General features: G+C 37.7%; 1 protein-coding gene across 8 annotated transcripts in view; it reads left to right on the forward strand.

The window, feature by feature from the left end:
* The window catches only part of nlgn1 (neuroligin 1), a 666539-nt gene extending 658340 nt beyond the window's left edge, over positions 1-8199 (forward strand). For all 8 annotated transcript variants that reach the window (XM_043702211.1, XM_043702212.1, XM_043702213.1 and 5 more), the window contains one exon: positions 4081-8199. In XM_043702211.1, coding sequence (XP_043558146.1) covers positions 4081-4906 — 826 coding nt within the window. In that variant the 3' untranslated portion in view covers positions 4907-8199. The remainder of the gene's footprint in view (positions 1-4080) is intronic.
* The last annotated feature ends 14390 nt before the right edge of the window (positions 8200-22589 follow it).

The raw sequence follows: 22589 nt of genomic DNA on the forward strand, positions 1-22589 counted from the left end.
GGCAACATGTTTGTAAATCATTTCTGAAACCTTTCAAATTTCACAACACCCTTCCAATAGGAGAGAGTGCAGAATTGCACGCAATATTCCAAAAGTGGCTTAACCAATGTCCTGTAAAGCCACAACATGACATCTCAACTCCTAAAGTCACTGTTCTGACCAATAAAGGAAAGCATACTAAATGCCTTCTTCACTATCCTGTCTACCTGCAACTCCACTTTCAAGGAACTATGAACCTGCATTCCGAGGTCTCTTTGTTGACCAACACTCGCCAGGACCTTACCATTAAGTGTATAAGTCCTGCCCTGACTTGCCTTTCCAAGATGCAACACCTCACATTTATTTAAATTAAATTCCATCTGCCACTCCTCAGTCCATTGGCCCATCTAATCAAGATCCCATTGTACTCTGAGGTAACCTTCCTCACTATCCACTACACCTCCATTTTTGGTGTCATCTGTAAACTTACTAATTATACTTCCTATGTACACATTCAAATCATGTATATAAATGATGAAAAGCAGGGGGCCCAGCACCGATTCTTGTGGCATACTACTGGTCACAGGCCTCCTTTCTGAAAGGCAACCCTCCACCATCTTTTCTTCGACATAGCCCATTATATTTTGAAAATCTCTTCATTAAAATCTTCTTTATTTTCTGTCAAACTGAAATTCCCACCACAGCTGTTGAGTACACTGTCAGCAATCCCAGTAGAAATCTATAAAATATAGGACAAGGAATAGCTCTATTCATTCTGGCTAAGATGTACAGCATATTAAAATTGTGATTGGCAGATTGTAGTGTAAACAGAACAATTTATTGCATTTGCAATATTATATGAATGTGTCAAAAATAGAATTTTGCATTGGGATTTTTTTAAACCAGATAATTAGTCATCATTTGTGAGTATTATTATTCAAAATTACAGAGTCACAGGAAGATATAATGCAGAACGATGTAATTCAGGCTATCGTGTCTTTGTCAGTACCCTTTCCAAACAGCCCTGCTCCGTAGCCCTGCGTTTTTCTTTTCATGTATATATCTAATTATCTTTTGAATATTACAGTTGAATCTGCTTCCAACACAGTTTCGGCTAATGTATTCCAGATCACAACAGCTTTAAAAGTATTATCATGTTGCCGCTGGTTGTTTTGCCAATCACTTTAAATCTGTATCGAATGGTTACCAATCCTCCTGTCACTGCAAATCATTTTTCCTTATGTGCTCATTTCTTCTGTGTAAACTATTCATGATTTTGGACATCTCAATGAAACCTTCTTTTCACATGATTTGCTCCAAACAGCATAATCCCAACAATACCAGTTTTGCACATAACCAAGGTTCGTAATCCTTGATATGTGTTCTGCCCTTCTCTCCAAGGACTTTATATCCTTTCTGTAATATGATGCCAGAATTAATCATTCCAGCTAAGATCTAACCAGTGATTTCTAATGTTGAGACTAATTTCTTTGCATTTGTACTACTTTTATCAATAAAGCCAAGTATCCTATATGCTTTTTTAACAACTTTTCCAAATTGCTTTGTCACCTTCAAAGATTTGTGTACATACCAAAGGTTTGCCAATGATACAAAATTAGTTTAAAATGTTAGTTTTGAGGAGTATACAAATATGTATCAAGGGGATTTAGATAGGATCAGTGGACAAGACATGGAAGGTGAAACATAATTTGGAAAACTGTGAAGTTATCCACTTTTGTAGAAAATATCGAATTGTAGGATATTTCTTAAATAATGTGAGGTTTTGATGTCCATGGAACCCAAGTATCCCTGTTTTTAATTAAATTCCATAGATCTTGTGTGTTTTTACTAGTCTATCTACATTCGCATATAATCTATAATTATCCTTACAGTTAACTACATTTCCAAGCTTCATAACGTCTGCAAACCTTTGTAGTCATGCCCTATATAGCTAAATACAAGCAATTAATATGCAACTGCAAGAGTAGTTGTCCTCACATTATCCTGTTGGGAACACCATTGCATATGTCCTTCCAATCTGAAAAGCAGTCATTCTCCTCTACTCTATGTCTCTTGGGCAATTTTGCACCCAGCTGCAAATGTCCTTTGAATTCTATAGTTTTTAATTATCAAATGCCTTTTGAAAATCCACATACACCACATTATCTCTGTTATTCATTTAAGTTTTTCATTAAATATTCATTTTTACAACTCTATATTGAATTTAATTTGTTAGAACTTATAGCCCATTGTTTTCAAATACCAATTAATTTTCTCCAGATTATTGTCACAAACAACTTCTCTAGCATTACCAATAGTCTGAATAGCTTTGAAGCAGGATATGCATGCCTTCAGATTTTTGAACAGAGATGCAATATTTGCAATCATCCAGTCCATTGACACCAATAGGTTTGTGTGACAACCTCTGTAATTTCCATCCTTACTTTCCTGAGTCACTGAGGACACATTCACATGAACCATAGCTTTTCTACTTTGAGGATTTTTAAAATGCATTTTTATTTTTTAGCCCTATGAAGTATTGTTACTGCTTCCTCTTTTCATGCCACATTGGTGGCATCCCATTCTTTGGTAAAAACAGATGCACTGCTCTTATTTCGTTCCTCATGCCCTCTCCCTCCATAAGAAGATCTCCTGTTTGAACCCTAATCAACCCCACCCTTTCTTTGGCTGCCTATTTCTTGCTTACTTTATTGTAAAAGACTGTTTCTCTTGAATGTTATAATCTAATCTAATCTTATATTTTCATTTTACAATTTTATTCACATTTTTGGAACATTTTACTTTCTATATTCAGTTTGGTTTTCTGTTGTGTTATGAACCTTGTAATATTTATAAATCTCCTTTATTCTGTCTCATTTTAAATGTTAATCACTTAGATACTCTAGCTGTAGATACCCTTCTTTGTCCCTCATGGGAAAGTATTTATTCTGTACTGATAGCACATCCCCCTTTACTGTTTTGATGCTATTCTTGATATCTTTCCAACTGCACCTGCTCTTTTCTTAAACTCACCTCTTCTAGTTATGCATTTTTATGCTAGATTGAACCATGGCATTTTTCATAAATACTCTAAACCCAATGATTTTATGATCAGTGTTCCCAAAATGCTCTTTCACTGAAAGTGCTCAGCTTGCACCACCTCCTTCCCCAGAACAAGAGCCAACACTGCTTCCTACTTTGTTGATTAGAATTTCAGGAATTTTCTAAATATTTCAGGAATTCTTCTTTCTCTTTGCCCTTTACACTGTTATGATTCCTGCCTATATTAGGTAGCTGCAATCATCAATCTTCACTACACAACTTTCTTTTTACATCCTTCAATAATCTATTTACAAACCTTCTCCTCTGTTTTCTTTTCACTGTTTGACCTCTTATAGTCTACACAGTATAATAGCTGACCCATTGTTTCTTAATTCTAACCAAATAGACTTTACCCCTTAATGATGTTATCCCTCTCCAGTGCTATGTGATTCCTTTGGTTGACATAGTTTCCAACCCTCCTTCCCCACCCGTACCCTTATTCCTTCCATGCCTTTTCTGAATGCGTGTGGCCAGGAAGGTTTAAGTTCCCAAGCCTTCCTTCTTTGCCAGGTCTCTGTATTTGTCAGTAAACCATATTCTCATATGGTAACTTAGATTACCAATGATATTTACCACAATATTTATATTTACATGCACACATTCCAGGCTTATCTTCGGTTGTCTTGCGTTTGCCTCTGTACAATCCCTTCTGAACATAAAAAGTGAGGGATTCTAGCTTTGAATATTTATTGAGCTGATTGGGATGCATGATTGAGTAAAAGCAAGTCAAATAATTTTCAAAAAAGGCAATGTTTGTGTTATACATAGGATTCACCTTGAAGGTAATGAAAGATTATATTGCCCAGTTAAATTCATGTTAATTTTACTATATATGGCACAAGCAATAATTACTTTAAAACATATGCAGCAATATGTATTGCCAAGTCCATATACAAGTGTCCAGTGTGTAAATATAAAATTTGATGGCTGAGGAAAAACGTTTTTTTTAATTTATGTAATTTCTCCATGATCGATAAAGTCCAAATTTATTCCCTACAGAGACCCAAATCAGCCTGTTCCTCAGGATACAAAATTTATCCACACAAAGCCAAACCGTTTTGAAGAGGTTGCCTGGTCAAGATATTCTCAGAAAGATCAACTTTATCTTCACATTGGACTGAAACCACGAGTTAAAGAGCATTATAGAGCTAATAAAGTCAATTTATGGTTGGAGTTGGTTCCTCACTTACATAGTCTAAATGACATTTCTCAATACACTTCTACAACAACAAAAGTTCCTTCGGAAATTACACACAGACCATCAAAGAAATGGTCTGTTACTACCAAGCGTCCTGTGACATCAGTCTTTCCAACTGTCAAACAGGATGACCAAAAGCATTCAGCCGGTCCTTTCTTGGTTGATCAAAGAGACTATTCAACAGAGTTAAGTGTTACTATTGCAGTTGGAGCCTCCTTATTATTTTTGAACATCCTTGCCTTTGCAGCATTGTATTATAAGAAGGATAAGAGGAGGCATGATGTGCACAGAAGATGCAGCCCTCAGCGTAACACTTCCAATGACCTGACTCATGCACAAGAAGAAGAGATTATGTCACTACAGATGAAGCACACAGATCTTGATCATGAATGTGATTCTATCCATCCACATGAGGTTGTTCTGCGGACAGCCTGTCCTCCGGATTACACATTAGCAATGAGGCGATCTCCAGATGATATACCTTTAATGACCCCCAACACCATTACAATGATTCCAAATACCATACCTGGAATGCAGCCTCTCCATACATTCAACACTTTTACTGGAGGACAAAACAACACACTTCCACATCCTCATCCCCATTCACATTCAACAACCAGGGTATAGCCAGACAAAGATTTTAAGAAAATAAGAAATTGAACAGGTATGAGATTGCTAGTGAAGATCATATTTAAATTGGTGTTCATGGTGCATGACCATTACTACATAATAGCAGAAAACAATCTGTTGGAAATTGTAACCAATATCTTTGGGCATATTCCTGAGAGGCAAGTAGGTTTGGAAACATCTGATCAATGTAAAACAAAAACTCTCATAGATGGCAATCTTTCACAATTCTGTTGGAAATCGAGAAGTATTTTTCTCTGAAGATTTGGAACTACATGTTAAGCTTTGGTGCCAAAAGCAATGTTGTACCATTAGGCATGTGTGATGCAAGTGAAGATGGATTTAACAAACAAAATGAAGCCTACACAAATGCACAAGGAGCAGATTCAAAAGATAACACAAATTCTGTTTATTTTATTTTTGGAACAGTGCCATTGTACAAATTTACATATGAATCTACATGAAGTACATACTATTAGGTTTTGAGTAGAGTATTCATGCACAAGGATTTGACTGCTCTCTTTCAGTAAGACAGAAGAAAAAAACAGTTACTGCCATGAACAGCTTTTTGCAAAGTGTTATCGACACAATTTTGGCAAATATGGGAACAGGACATTTTTAGCACGATACGCATGATTATTTATCTGCTTGGTGACTGTGCTGCTCAATAAGCTGTGATAAGAACATACTTTGCATCCCCACTCAAATTCCCGTTAAAAATATTTCCTTCATCAAATGGCACAAACTGAGGAAGAGTTTGATGCAAATCCAATACAATAAGCTCTTAGTAGTTTTAATGAAAAAAGATCAAAGAAAGTAGTTTTGTATAAATGTGTGCTAGAATAATTGTTACAGTGAACACTCACAATCATAAGTTCTAGAAAAGGGAATTTTCAGTGTTGTAATTTTTTTCATCAAATTCCTTTCCTTTTCTAGCTTTCTTTAGTGTCAATTTATGAGACAGGTCGTGCAGTAAGGGAAGTCTGGTTTGCTGTAATTTATCTATAGATATTTTTGAAGTTGTTTACAAGAGTATCTTTGCCCTATAAGTTTGTGCAGAGGCTGATGAGGAAACAGACCATATGCCAATGTAAATGGAAGTTACAATAAATGCTGATTCAGAATTAGTTTTATTAATGGACAATTTGATAGGATTTTATAAGACTGTGTATGCAGTGAGAATGACATTTGTCTTTCTAATAATTCAAAACTACAAATGTGAGATCAGTCATGTTGTACTCATATGAGATATATGGAAAAAAAATGGCAGAAAATTATTATTGCTAATCATTCTTGTTTCTATTAGCCAAGTGAATTGAAAGTTTACAACTTGCTCAATATAATGTTACCATGTAGCATTGATTGGATGTAACACCACTGCCACTTTTTCAGAGGATATTAATGTTGCCAGAAGTACTTTTGCCAAATTATTTTTTATTTTCTGTGGTATGAATAGCTTACAACATTTGTTTGATTTGCTGTGCATGCCTAAAAGCTCTTTGATTTAACTGAAAGCATGTTACCACAAAATTTAGTTTTGTCACTTTTTGAATATTAATTGCTGGCATTTTTGTCTTAAAGTCATTTAAGTACTTGTCTGATCATCCACTCCATACTTACAATCAGTGTGTAATAGGTACTATATGATTCACTATAAATCATAAAGATGTCAGAGACAAATTAAAGTTAATAATTTAGTGTCACATATATATTTGCTGTTCACTTAAAGTATTTTCTAGTAACTGCAAGAGTCAGAACTGATTTAGAAGATTTTTTTTCTGATAAAAGTTTTTCCAGAATAGTGGCAATAAAAATGTAATTGGAAGAAACTCTAAACAGGCTTGGGATTTGTGAGGCAATTTGTAAAGGGAAGGGATAATGCTCACTAATTACTTAATGCAATGTTTAAAATTAAGGTTTCTGACTTTTATGGTTTCTCTGAAGTCTTAACACAGTTAATTAACTCTCACATAATAGATTGTGATATGAAAAGCAATTGTTTAAATGTTAACATCCATTGTTTTTAAAAAGGTGACCTTGGACACTAGACATTATTTTTGAAGAAGTTCCCTTTTGATAACCACATGCTTTGGTAATCTGACATTCATTTAAAATAAGAACTTAGAAATTTGTCTTCTGAAATATTATTTAGTTTATATACATATATATTATATATCTTTATATATATATATATATGTGTGTGTGTGTTTCTGTAAATTGGTTACCTGGAACTGCTGTAATTTTATAGCACATGCTTTTATTGTGTTGAACATAAAAAAAGGTAGATTTCAAAAACTATTCGATAGCTGGCACAATAGAAACTTTAATCATTCTGTAGTAAACACCATTTTTTCTTAATATTTTGTTCATGAAAAGCTTGAGCAGAAGCAGAACTGTATGAAAATTTTGTAAATACTAGAAGTCGAGCACTCTGTTCAGCCAGCTTTCAGTGATGTTATCTGTAAAATGTATGTAGAAGGTTGAAAGATGTTTGTAGTTGAAGGCATGCAGTATAGCACAAATTGAAATTCCCTTTACTTTTAGTAGGGATGTGCTATTTTTAAAATCATACAATAATGAAAGTTCTAGGAAGAAGGTTTAGAATCTGAATGAATGCTTGCACCTAATTAAACTTTTTCCTGCAATATTGAGATTTCATCATTTATGTTGATTTGGAATTTCTTTTGCATTAGAATTATAAAGTATTAGCTAATATTCAGATTGAACTTCTGACATATTTCAGCTTTAATGTTGTAAGAAGATGGTTACTGAAATCTGTTGTGTGTATTTCACATGAATATTGTGACACAACTAGGGAAATTAAAATAATAAGACCATCAAAAGTGCCCTGACACTTCTTGTTGCTTGTAAATTGTTTCTTCTGTGCTGATTGTTTCAGGCATTTTGGCTTTTTCATTTTCCAGTAATAAGTTGTATTTGAATATTGCTACTTAATGTAAGTGGCATTAGATAAGTTAACTGAGTGGTTCTTCTTATGGAACATTCACCAAAAAAATTTGATTATTAAAGTGCACAATAATCATTTGTTTAGGATATTTTCACAGCCAGAGTTCATAACATAATGCATATTCTACAAATATTTGGCATTACACATTTAATGATTTTGTCATTTGTATTTATCAAGCATATTCCTGCCATTTGGCACAAGCAGGTGCAACCATTTTGTTTTGTTTTTAAAGGCTTGAAAGCCTCAAGTGACGATATGAATTGTGTTTAAACATCCATGACTTTCAAGTTTTTTTTAATATCAATAAATATTATCATATTTTTAACTTGTCTAGGCTATTCCTCGTTCATTAGTCACTTGTCACATTTTATCATGGGCATTTAATATTACTAAAATGTACACTAAAATCTTATTCACAATGTTTTAATATTAAAATGTCTTAATTTTCTACTTGGGACATGATATATTTGTCTAAAATTCTCCCTGCGCCTCACAAAGATGGTGACTTAGGCAGGAGTATTGTTCAACAAATGCTCGCAGCCTTCTGGTATTTTGCCAAAGTGGGATTTTTTTTCGGGTGTAAATCCAAATAACAAATTTCCGCAGCGTATATGACAATGGTACATTTTCTTGTTCTCATCAGCATGTTCATTTGCCAGAAGTCACTGGATAGCTATCAAGAACAAGAACTCTAGTTTATTTTGCAATGCTCCCACTGTTGCCCAGCTTAGTCTGATGGATCAAAACTATAAGCTTCCTGTTCTGGACAGTTCATCATTGTACAAGTGCAATCCATTACAGGAGCTCAGATATAACAGATGGCTATTATCTTAGAGTTGTTATTTTGAAAGAACTGTATAATTGGTAGTTGGAAACCTCCTCACTTATATCCACAGCTTAAAATTGAATTCTTCCCAGGCTGGCATGATCAAGGTCTCATATTATCTCTCTCTCTCTTTCGACACACGTTAAAGTGGAATTAGTTTGGGCAGCCTCAATTTGTTTGATTTTGGGCACTGACCTGTGGACTAACAGCCAGTATTACTCAGATAGTCTATAGAGGATTGATATTGGAGAAATTGAGAAAAATTATATGAGTAGTCTTCTGAGGTGGTGTTGAAATGCACTGTTGGAACAATGTATCAGTAAATCCATTTGATACCTAATCTCAAACTTTGCTGGGTGAGTAAAACAGGCAGTTTCAATTTCCACATAAGTTCTACACCCTGACTGATATTCCTTTGCCTTGAAGATGATTGATGTTCTGCCCATTGTATATATATCTGATCTGGAGTAAATACTAAAACTGGATCTAAACAATAAAAAGGAAATGCAAAAAAATCCCGATCCCAGAATCAACATGTCTCTTTAAGAGCACATTATAAACCTAAAATATTTTTACAAAACAAAATGTTATTGTGTAGCCAGTGGTCCTACATGTTGATGTCTTTGCTGATGCTGCCAAGCCTGATGATCAGTGCAGTTTAAAACTCTGTACCGTATTATACTGTCAGTTTACAGTGTTTATATCTGTATATAGTTTTATTATTATACAAATAAAATTTCTTAAAACAATAATTTCAAGCTTCTGTCTTTGATTAATACAGTTATACCCCATAAACAATTCTTGTTATATATTAATCATAACTTTACATGACAAATTTAATACTTAATTTAAAATGAATATCTACTTGTGTTACAGTAGAGATAAAATGACAAAAGGAGTTTTCTTTTGATTTTAATTCCTCAGTGCAGACGATATGAATTTTCATATTCTATTCAATAACTCTTTATTTATGGACCATTTAACATATAAAAAGATTCCAAGTTGCTTTATAGCGTTGAAAAGAAAACATTGATATGGATAAAGTTAGGAAAGATGGTCAAAGTCTGACCAAATGCTTTAAGAAAGATCTTCAGGGAGGAGACAGAAGTAAAAAAAAGAACAGAGGTGTTGAGGTATGTAATCCCATGGAAGCTGGGCAGTTGGAAATATATCTGCTGCTGGTGAGTTGGTGGAAAGTGGGGAAAAAAGGGCAAAAGCATTGGAAACTTCATAAAGCTGGAATGGATTTCAGAGATGGAGATTTGTGCCGGCAGGAATAGATTTAAATGCAACACAATAATATTTAAATCTGGAGCTAACTAACATATATAAGGACAGGAAATTTATGTGTATATCATCTAAAAATTGTATTGCAGCAACTGACCAAAGTCTCTTCGACAGCACTTCGTCATGTCCTTAATCACCCCCATACCAACTCACTTTCTCATACCACCATTCCATCCAGGTCCAGGATATGCAACATTTGTTTTTGTTCCTCTTCTCTCCTCACCATCCAATGCCCCAAACATACTTTTCAAGTGAAATTGGGATTAGCCATTGTATTTGTTGTTCATGATGTGGTCTTGGGATATTGGAGAAATTATATGGGTAGTCTTCTGAGGTGGTGTTGAAATGCACTGTTGAAACAATGTATCAGTAAATCCATTTGATACCTAATCTCAAACTTTGCTGGATGAGTAAAACAGGCAGTTTCAATTTCAACATAAGTTCTACACCCTGACTGATATCCCTTTGCCTTGAAGATGATTGATGTTCTGCCCATCTGGAATGCCCAACACACAGGCTGAATGACTGCTTTGCAGAACACCTCTATTTGATCCATATGATTGACACCAAGCTTCCTGTCATCTGTCAGTTTTAATTCTCCATCTCGTTCCCTTTCTGACCAGGCATCAAAATATTTTTTGAGGACTGTTCTTAAAATTTTCTCAGGGGTTACTTTTGACTTTTGGGGGTTTTTTTTAAAGCTTTTAGGTGCTCCTTTTCCATTTTTATTAACACATTTATTAGTTGATGCAGTCACATATTAACAGTGTCTTCTGCATTTGTGTTGAAATAAGAGCGTTAATCTTTCCTACCCATCACCCAATCACATACACTCTCCATTGTTCTTCTTTCCAGTTTCATTCCTTTCATTTGCTTAAGACCTATACATTTTAAACATTCCCAGATATAAGAATGATAAGATTTCATCAATCACGTCAGTTATCAACAAAAGTTTGTTTTTTCGATATAACTGACATCCACTTCTGCAGAAAAATAAACCATCACCCTGAACATACCTTCTGCAGATCAGTGACATCAAAGTAAATGCATTTCCATCACAAATCTGTAAGATTTTAATCAAGCAGTTACTATTCTTTCCACTGCATCTCTAATCTCACTGCTCGACTTGAATTTAAAATCGGTATAGTATTCATTTCAAAACAAGGCACTACATCTTCCTCATATAGAAGCACCTGAACATACACAGCTTAAGCTGGAGATTCCTGTGGCATTCTGGAGAGGGGTTTTAAAATTTTCTGATTTCAAGTTAGCGGAGTTTCCTTTGTGGTCAATTTTAAAATTGCTCAGTTTCCTTCTCCAAGTTGTAATCTCCTTACCCCTTGCAGCATTCTTCTTTCACTCCCATGTAGTCCCCATCTTCTTGTCGCTTGCAGCCCCCTTCTTGTCTCTTGCAGCCTTCTCCAACCTTGCAGCTCCATCTGTTCCCTGACCCACAACCCCTTACAGACCCGTCCTTCCACCATTAGAATTACTTCCCATAGGACCCTCTCCCCAAGACTTGGCCTACAGAATCACACCCTTCCCCCATGCTCCCCAAACAAAGACCTGGACTCAGCTCAGCTCAGTCAACCTATCATCAACAAGTGCAGTGGAGAAGCATCCTGGGATCATAGGAGCAAGTCCCACATTCTGTCTCTCTCTCTCTCTCTATCTCAGATAGTGACAAGTTGACTTTTGTGCAGTTGGTTACCCCTGTGGATTTTGCAGGCAATGTGTGGCTTTCAGGACTGAATTTGTTCACTGCTCCTCTATATTTGAGTTACAACTCTGATGTTTTCATCCTCATCCTCCTGCAGTGTTCTAATGTAGCTCTTTGTAAATTTGAGGAACAGCAACTCATCTTTTGATTGGACGCTTCTAGATTCAACAAATTCAAACATCCTCCCTTATTTTGTTCTATGTTTGGCAGGTTTTCTCTTGCTTTTTACTGTTTCATTTACTTTATGCTTAGACAGCAGCATCCTGTTCACACACTTCTAACACATAAGTTCTGTTTCTTTGTTTGTTCCATTACCATTCCCTATGGTCCTGCACCATTCAACATTTCTCATTTAATCTTTCCTACCCATCACCCAATCACATACACTCTCCATTGTTCTTCTTTCCAGTTTCATTCCTTTCATTTGCTTAAAACATATACATTTTAAACATTCCCAGATATAATGAAGACTCACCGATCTGAAACAATTGACTAGGATTTCACAGCACAGAACTAGATGGCAGTAGATGTAGGAAGGCTGTAACTTGCCTCAGGATGTCATAGGGTTGGATCCTCAACATCATCTCACTTGGACACAGTTTTATCTAAGTGGTTGATAGCAAGCTGCTTTAGGACATTGCTCATATTCTTGAAAGGAGTAATTGAGAGGAATTATGATAATTGAGAAGATAATGGAAGTCATTTTTATGAGATCCTCCAAGCTCTTCATGTAGATGGAGACCATGGAACATGGCGGTGGGGTGGGTGATGCCAAATCTCATTAAACTTTGTAAAAGAAACAAAGAGTTCCATATCTTCACTTCAAAGATCTGGCTTTAAACTCATTCAAAAGCCACTGCATTACAGATTGACTCAACATCCTATCGCTCAATCTCCTCCCTTACAATTACATTCACAGGTTTTCCAAAACTGAATTCCAGCTGCTTTTCACAGGTTCAATTCTACTTCTTTCACAAACTGCTAGTTTCACCCATCTAACACTACCCAGATTTGCCTGAGTGTCCATATTTTTCAACTACCCCAGTTAAATATGGACTTATTATGCTCCAAATCCTGGCTGCGCAGAACCAGCAATAGTTCCTAGAGTATTTTTCTGAGCCCTAACTGTTCTGAACATTTTCTGAGTCCAAATTGCTAGTCTTAGCTGCATCTATTGGCTCAAGGCTTTTCCTGAGAGCTAACAGCCCAGAATCAGCTACAAAATTCCCTTTTTTCAATATGTAAGAAAAAGTATATAAGTGACTAATATTAAAGGGAAACCAAGTGTTTTTTTAAACATCTAACTAGTAAACAGCAAGTCAAAGGAAGGGAAGGGCTAATTACAGATCTTGAGGGGGCAGAGGGCATGGTAGTGGTATTAATTGTTTTCACAGAGGAGAACTGCTGCCAAGATAGAGTGAAAGAAAAGATAGTGGTGACATTAGGTGACATAAAAATAGATGTAGCAGATGTACTTAAAAGATTGGAGTTCCTCAAGTTAGAAAAGTCACTTAGTAGAAATGAGAGACATCATAGCATACTGAGAGAGGAAAGATTAGCTTGAATAATTTTCCAGTCTTCCATAGATATAAGGATTGAGTCAGGGGACTGGACAATTTTAACTATTGCATACTTCTTTGAACAGCAAGTAGTATAAACCTAGCAATTGCATGTTATTCAGTTTAATATTAGCAGTGGTAAACATATCTGTACAAGAGGCTGAATAAGCTGGGGCTGTTTTCCCTGGAGCATCGGAGGCTGAGGGGTGACCTTTTGAGAGGTTTATAAAATCATGAGGGGCATGGATAATGTAAATAGACAAGGTCTTTTCCCTGGGTTAGGAGAGTCCAGAACAAGAGGGCATAGGTTTAGGATGAGAGAGGGAAGATTTAAAAGGGGCAACATTTTCACACAGAGGGTGGTGCATGTATGGAATAAGCTGCCAGAGGAAGTGGTGGAGGCTGGTACATTACAACATTTAAAAGGCATCTGGATGAGTATTTGAATAGGAAGTGTTTAGAGGGAATTGGGCCAAGTGCTGGCAAATGGAACTAGATTAAGTTAGGATATCTGGTCTACATGGACAAGTTGAACCGAAGGGTCTGTTTCTGTGCTGTACATCTCTGACTCTATAAGAACTAGGAGCAGGAGTAGGCCATCTGGCCCTTCCAACCTGCTTCATCATTCAATAAGATCATGGCTAATCTTTCAATGATCTCAGCTTCACTCACCTGCCCACTCACCAGAACTCTTAATTTTTTTTTTACTGTTCAAAAACCTATCTTTAGAAACATTCAACAAGATAGTCTCAGCTACTTTACTAAGCGGGGAATTCCACAGATTCAAAATCCTTTGGGTGAGGATGTTCCTCCTTACCTCAATCCTAAATCTGCTTCCCCTTATTTTGAGGCTATGCCCCCTAGTTCTGTAGAGAAATTCAATTGTGTAATATCTGCTTCTTGCTTCTAGTGGCTCTATGCAGACACAGACTAATTACTGCAAGGGGAGGGAGCACTACAGGTTACTACCTGTACAGCCTTAACAGAGTTCTTCAATGGTATCAATTACAGAAACATCACTAAAGAAACTATTGAAAAAAGATCAGGTACAAAATAAATTGACACTTGGAAAACCATGGAATAATAAATGAAATGTCTGTTCAAATTTGTTAAATCAAATCAAGATTGATGAACTTGATTAACAGAGGGATGCTAAAGGTAAAGTAATTGATGTTTTATGTGTGGATGTTTGAAAGGTCAAACACATAGTAAACTAATTGATGTAAATATAGCCCAAGGATTGCCATTTGGCTTTTTATAAAGTATAGACTACATAAACAAGAAAGTTATGTTAAATGTTTATAAAATACCGTTTAGGCCTCAACAGCAGAATAAAGCTCAATTTTAGGCATCACCAATAAGTAAGGATGTCAAGGTGGTAGAGAAGATAGAGAAGAGATTTGTTAGAATAAGACCAGGGAGAAGGAACATTTGTAATGTGAAGACACTAGAGAAGTGGGAGTTATTTTTCTTGGAACAGGTGAGATTAAGGAAAGATTTCATAGCTATGTTCAAAACCATGGGGTAATATGAGAAAATTTTAGAACACGTAATGAATTTTTATAATCAGGAATGCATCACCTGAAAAAGTGATGGAAAAGATTCAATACTGACTTTTAAAATGTAATTGGATAAAATATTTGACAGTGAATAAAGTTCATACTATGGAGAAAGAAGAGAGCAGTGAAACTAATTGGATAACTGCCAAAGAGCAGACCCAAGCACAACAGACTAAATGGGTTATTTCTGTGCAATTTCATTCTATGATTTCTTATAGAATAGAGTAGATTCCCTACAGTGTGGAAACAAGCCCTTCAGCCCAACAAGTCCACACCGACCCTCTAAAGAGTATCCTACCCAAACCCATTCCCCTAACCTATTACTGAACATTTACCCCTGACTAATGCATCTAACCTACACATCTTGTACCTTGTTTGCACAGTCTGGCTGTCAGCCACCACTAGCATCACCAGCGTTTGTTAAAAATATTACTTTATTCATTCACAGGAAATGGTCAAATCTGACAAGGCTTGGATTTATTGCCCATTCCTGTTTGCCCATAAGATCAGTGTGCTCCTTCCTAGAAACATGCCACCATATAACATGCCACTTATCTTGCAGTTTGTGAGCTGCTGTGGAACCTTAGCGCACACTTCAATGTAATTCATTATATGTCAAGTGTTAAGACCATATGGTTGACAAATGATTTGATACAGAAACAAGAAATAGGAGCAGGCAAGTTCAGAAAAAGGGTGCTTAAAAGCAATGCTGTTCAGGCCTACATTAAATGCAGGGAATGGGTCTGGATGGGTTGCGCTTCGGCGGGTCGGTGTGGACTTGTTGGGCCGAAGGGCCTGTTTCCACACTGTAAGTAATCTAATCTAATCTAAAAAAATCCCTGATGGGGAAATCCCTGAACACTATGAACAATTTAGCACGGCCAATTCACCTGACTTGCATATCTTTAGATTGTGGGAGGAAACCTGAGCACCCCGGAGGAAACCCACGCAGACACAGGGACAACATGCAAACTCCACACAGCCTGAGGCTGGAATTGAACCCTGGTCCCTGGTGACAATAGCAGAAGGAACATTCTATTCTATTTTGAGAAAAGTACATTGAGGCACACAAACAGGCTCTCCATTAGTATAAAGAAAAAAGAACAGTACAGCACAGCAACAGGCCCTTCAACCCATCAACATTGCACTTACACAATGCCTTTCTAAACTAAAAATATTTTGCCTCTATGTGGTTTGTAACTCTATTTTCTGTCTATTCATATGTCTATCAAGATGCCTTATCAATGTTGCTATTGTATTTGCCTCCATCACTTCCTCTGGCAGCACATTCCAGGCACTCACCACTCACTGTGTAAAAGAACTTGCCTCTCAGATCTCCTTTAAACTTATTCCTGTTTACTTTAAAGCTATGTCCCCTAGTAATTGACATTTCTACCCTGGGAAAAAGATTCCAACTTCCATTCTGCCTGTGCCTCTTATATTTTTGCAAACTAATATCAGGTTGCCTCCTGATCCTTTGACATTCAAGTGAAAACAAACCAAGTTTGTCCAATCTCTCCTCATAACTAATAACTTCCAAACCAGGGACCAAATCCTGGTAAACCGTTTCTGTACCCTTTAATACTGTAATAAATGCCAGTAATACATGTTCAAGTGCTAGCGTTGAACTTGACTTCACAACTTTCATTTTAGAGTTGAGAGTACTACTAAATTAAGCCAAACTAGCCTATTCACTTTTAGGTTTGATTGCCGAGTGAGTCAGTGAGTATCTATTCTCGAAATGCTAGAAGCAAATGCTCAGTTTGAAACAGGACGTAAGCTTCCCTATCTCCTTTTCACTCAAAATTGTCCATTTCCTGGATCTCATGGGTTAATTCATTGAAAAGAATGAAAGACTGCAATGTGCTTTGTCTGATTTGAGTTCGTGCCTCTTATTGTAAGGCATTTTGAGTTGAACCATCAGTAGAAGGGATAAATAATGGCCATAGGCATAAGGGTTTTCACCCTTTGACATGTCAGCCTGTAAGGTGACAGGTACATGAATCACACTATTGCTGTGTATAGAAATAGTTATCAAGTGCAGAAGTATTTCAGGGTGGCGAGGAACATGAGGAATATAGAAATAAGTCCTTTTTGCTTTGACATAGATATTTTAAAGAAAATAAAATTGTGTAAAGGAAAGCATTAGACATGGTCCTTAGCTAAATCAATGAGAGATCAACATGGAATTTTGCATCTTGCATACATCTGATGTAATAAAATGATTCCTTTGGCAACTGTAGCCAGATCCTTGAATATATTTTGCTAATATTGACATGGATAGGATCATCCAGCTAGGCATCTTTCCTGTTAAACCTGTACTCTTGCATTCAATGGAATATCCCTCTTTCGCCAATTCTGCTCATAAAAGACTTAGACTGCTTCATCGGGAAACTGTCAGATCATTTGAAGATACAGAAACTGAGAAGAGGCATTATAATGGACAGTTATGTGAGCAGAATTATGCTGAGGCACTCGGGTCCACTGAGAGATTGGATTGCAGAAGGTCAGCAACTTCTGTCTCTACCAAATAAGGATGAAACATTCAGGACTGGTCACATGCATAGATAATTCCAAATAAGGCATTTACCTGGCATAGAGACCTGTGTATAAGCAGCCCAGGAGATCCCTGACTTGTTTGGTAAAATAACACTGCAAGTGGAACCCTATGTCAGGAGGTGTGATGTTTAAAAGAGTTCTAACCTGGCCAGTTACCAACTCTTCCAGGTAATAACATTTTGGTTAGTTACAGAACCCATGGTAATGAAAGACAGTGATTGAGGAATTTCTAGTAGTTAAAAGCATGTGTTATTTATTTAAGTATTTAATATATTAATTGGATTTTATTGAGCTCTAAGTGTCTCTGTTATATCTTATATGTATAGTAGGACGTATGGAGACACTCTTTGGAGTATGGCAAAATATGATATGGGATAAAAGAACTTTAAAAGAAAGCTGTAATTGTAGGCTGTATGTTGGAAGACTGGCAGAAAGCCAGGAGCAAAAGCTGAAGCTATGAACAAAAGTAGTTGAGTGTAAGAAGAGACAGAGACTGACGGAGAAGGTCGGAGATTTACAAAGCCAGAGAGATACAGATCTCATGCATATGAATCAGTGTCAAATGAAGTCTGAGAAAATGATGAGATAACAAGAGAAAAGTGAAGAGGAAACTATAAGGCCTCTCAGACAGACAGAAGAGTTAAAGGAACATTGTAGTAGTTTGAAAATGGCTATGAATGTAGTGCATAAGTCAGTGCAGGAGTGATAGGAGACCTCAGACAATCAAACAAAGGGTATGAATAGATAGACGAGTTACAAAGAGGGATATCTGCACAAAGAGGGATAATATGTGCATTTCCAATCCCACCCTTTGAGTTGGGTTGGCAAAAAGATGGTGACACAGGTCGGGGAGGGCTAGCTGATGAAACGGCCAGATGTGGAAAGGAAGACCCAGGGAATGGGGTCCCCTCTGGTGGAAGGGGCAGGAGAAAGGCCCATTGCTCCAATGCATGCCCCCATCACCAGGAGACAAAAGCCAGCAGTACCAGGAGGTGCTCGTGATATCACATATACCACACCTTATGATGTTCAACAGCAAAGCGATATAGCCAAAAGTATAGGAGATTGTCAGCCTGGGGATGATCCCCTGGAGCTATTCCAAGCTTCCCATAAATAATGAACCATACACAGGTTAGATAATGAGGAGGAGAAAAAACTAATACTTGTGTATTTCTATCTCACACTACATTCAGCTTTGCCCAAACCACAAAATGCAGGAGGAGAGCATTAGATGAGGTAAAGGAGGCTGTACTGACTGGGAGATAATAGAGGTTTCCCAGTAGAAACCCTGAATAAGTGTAGGCAGAGAAAACAGGAGCATCCAACTGCATTTGCCACAAGGCTGTAGTTAGTGTTCCAGAGTATGTACAGCCCAGAGCTAGACTGGCGAAATTTGGTTGCACCTTTTGACAATTGGTGGGTCTGTATATTGGTGTCCCATGGGACAAAGGAGTTGTGAAAGGCATGTAACATGTTTGACCCCTCCAACAGCACATGCACTGAGGTGTGAATGTTGAGGAAAATGGTCAGAGCTTGAGAGAAGGAGAAAAGAGGATATAAGGCTCAGGGCAGATGAATGACACGCCTTAGAATTCAAGGGGTGGTATGGAGTAATGAATACTTAGAATCCCGACAGTGTGGAAACAGGCCATTTGGCCTAATAAGTCCACACCAGCTCTCGGAAGAATAACCTACTCTGACCCATTCCCCTATAATTTCCCCTGACTAATGCACCTAACCTACATATCTCTGAACACTCTGGGCAATTTAGCCAATTCGACTAACCTTCACACCTTTCGATTGTGGGAGAAAACCAGAGCACCTAAAGGAAACCCACACAGACACGGGGTGAATGTGCAAACTCCACACAGACAGTTGCCAGAGGGTGGAATTGAACCCAGGTCTCTGGCACTGTGAGGCAGCAGTGCTAACTTCTGAGCCACCAGGGACCAGTCCTAAGGGGATCATAACCACCCTATCAAATGGTAGGAATGGGATGTGGGCGTGGATGAGGAGTCCTACCTATGGCTGCAGAGAGTGGTAGAACCTCCAGGGCCTCATGAAAGAGTTTTAATTGTGGTGAAGAAGGAGACGATGCTAGAGGGGCAGGATGAATCAGACACAGGCCCAACCCTTGCCATTAGATGACACCAGCTGATGCTGAAGAACAATGGGGAGAAAGTGAGGTCTGCAGATGCTGGAGATCAGAGCTGAAAATGTGTTGCTGGAAAAGCGCAGCAGGTCAGGCAGCATCCAGGGAACAGGAGAATCGACGTTTCGGGCATAAGCCCGCGTCCTGACAATATGGAAAACTGCCCAGGAATGTCCTGTACACAAAAATCAGGACAAATTCAAACCAGCCAATTAGCGCCCCATTGATCCATCGACGTTTCGGGCATAAGCCCTTCTTCAGGACGCGGGCTTATGCCCGAAACATCGATTCTCCTGTTCCCTGGATGCTGCCTGACCTGCTGCGCTTTTCCAGCAACACATTTTCAGCAGCTGAAGAACAATGTGCAATTAATTCAGGTGCAATGTGCAACTAAATAAAGTTGCGCCCCAACCTACACTGACGGTCTCAGGCTTCTCTAATATGGATAGGTGATGCAAAATAAGATGGGACAGAGAGACCCTTAGTGGATGATAGGGCTGGAAGCCTCTCTGTCATTTTCCTTTGGGACATGGGGAATCCTGCACCATCCTGAGGACACCTGCTATAAATAATAACAGTTGGAAAATTCATAAGTAGGAAAAGTGACTAGCCCTTTAAATATACAAAAGGGAGAGTTAGTGACAATGCATCCAATAGTATTGTTATGAAGATGTGGGTGTACTGTAGCTCTAAGAGAGTTAAAAGCTAGCAGAACTACCTGACACTGCACCAAGTGTTCTGAACAAGACATAATGTAACATGTGGTCAAACAACAAGATTAGCTGGTTGCCCGGAAATGACAAAACAAATTTGAATTAGGTCAATCAGTTTAAATTATACCCCAAAAAATACCAAACTCCAATCCAGTTTGAGTTTAGTATATTGACAATCTTAAAAGCCAATGATACAGTCCAATGCTTTAGGGGTATAAGACCAGGGAAAATTGAACAGTTGGGGGGAGAACTGCCAAGCCACCAGCATCTGCAGGCTGCCTGGAAAAATAGCTCTCTTAAAGGTACCTTTATCAATCAGTAAGCTATGAAACAGAAATCCCGAAAAAGAAGAAAAAAAGACAGAAGAAGACATAACGAGAAGATTCAACATCTGGCTGATTTTGAAAATTTGAAATTTTGGTAAATCTTAATCAAGGGTCTTATCAAACTGGTATTGTAGAAGGGGAAGGCAAAAGGTTAGAGGAAGGAATTGTAAATAGTTGTTAGTTAATTATTCTCTGTTATACTTTAAGAAATAAAGTTGTTAATTTTTACTTTAGATAGTTCTTTGCCTCTTGAATTTTTACAGATTACTGCACAGGATAAATCTTTTCTGTGTGCCTGGTTTAAATTGAGCAGGAGGGTTTACCCCATATCATAACAGTGTTGATAAAACTCCCGGCAAACCAGGAACATATCCTGGGGAGTCATTACATGGCCAGTGCAGGACTATGCTTTGATCCAGTGAACTGTATGATATGGCAAATGCCAGGAATATGTCAAACATAAGTTTGACTGTGGGCAAATGCAAGGTGGGTTTTATATACTGGGCCCAGATCCACAATCCCAAAGGCAGAATGGATTTTCAAACAGGTGGAAGGTGATATAGAAAACGTAGTGCAAAGTCACGGAGCACAAGGGGTGTTAAGGCAAGTCACTTTCATGAACAATTCACCTATTTAGACACTAAAGAAACCAGGCAGGAGTTCACGACTGACTATTGATTATTAAGAACTAAATAAATTAACATCCTTAATGGCATCCACAGTGCCTACCAGCCCCAAAACCATGATTAAACAGATTGAATCTGTCCAGTGGTTTACGTTGCTGGATATAAGTAACAGATTTTGGTCAATCCCTTTGTCCGTGGAGTGTCAGCACAAATTTGCACTTACTTTTAAGAGACAGCAATATAAAGCATGTGGACAGCTTTGCCACAGGGATTTCACAACTCCCTATCAATATTTCATCAATGGTTGAGCAACGGGTTGTGGGACTGCCTGATATGGTGTGTTGATGATTTGCTTTTGCAAACAGGAACCAAGCAAGAGCATTACCAGCTCCTGAATGAGTTGTAACAACTACTAAAAGAGCTTGCTTTAAAAGTGAACCCTCAACAGGCTCAGATAATGAGATAAGAACTGAGTTACTTAGGAATGTGCTAACAGTGAGAAAAAGAGAAATAGACAAATAACAGATTGAAACAATATCTGGACTTCCCATCCCCACAGATGTGAAGGGATTAAGATTGTTTTGGGGCTTGATTGGGTGTAGTAAGGACCATATTGATGGTTTTGTCGCAAAGACAGCGTCACTAAATGTTATGGAAGAAAGATTCCCCATGGGAATATTAGCCAGAACACACAATAGCAACAGTAGCTTTGAAACAGGGCTTGACGAATGCTGCTGCCCTAAAAATCCCAAACCCAGCTGAACCATTCTCTGTGGAGGTGGCTGCAACAGACTCCCCAAAATCAATAGTCTTATTGTAAGTGCTGCATGGTCAGTTAAGACCAGTAGCCTATGCCTCGTACACATTCATGCCAGTAGAGCAGGGAGAATATGGCAGGTGGTCAGTATTTGTTGACAGAGTTCTGGGCAGTACAACATTTTTACTTACATTGTAGGATTGAACCTGTTGACTATTTTGGAAGAACATACTTCCATTTAAACACTGCTGGATGGACATATTAACAATGGCAGAATGAGCCAAATCAACATTGCTGGATCGACACTGTTATCATAAGGAAGAAACATAGAGGGAAAGAGGATTAAAAGTACTACCATGTTAACAGATAATTTACCAGGGGACACCCCATAAGTGGCAGATGATGATAGGAAATGATCCCAAGGGACAATTTGTATCAAAACAAGAAGGTGGGTGTACTGGTAAATAGAAAGCAGGGAATATCTGAGGTAAGAGACAGAGACAGAAATAGGAGAATGGCAAAGGAATGCCAAATCACTCTTAAAAGTTTTGCTGATGGCTCTACATCTGTACAGTTGGAGAACAGAGAACTGGCTGTGAGGATGAACAAGGTTGGGAAGTGGATAGTAGAG

The sequence above is a fragment of the Chiloscyllium plagiosum genome, chromosome 13 (assembly GCF_004010195.1).
Source record: "Chiloscyllium plagiosum isolate BGI_BamShark_2017 chromosome 13, ASM401019v2, whole genome shotgun sequence".
NCBI lineage: Eukaryota > Metazoa > Chordata > Chondrichthyes > Orectolobiformes > Hemiscylliidae > Chiloscyllium > Chiloscyllium plagiosum.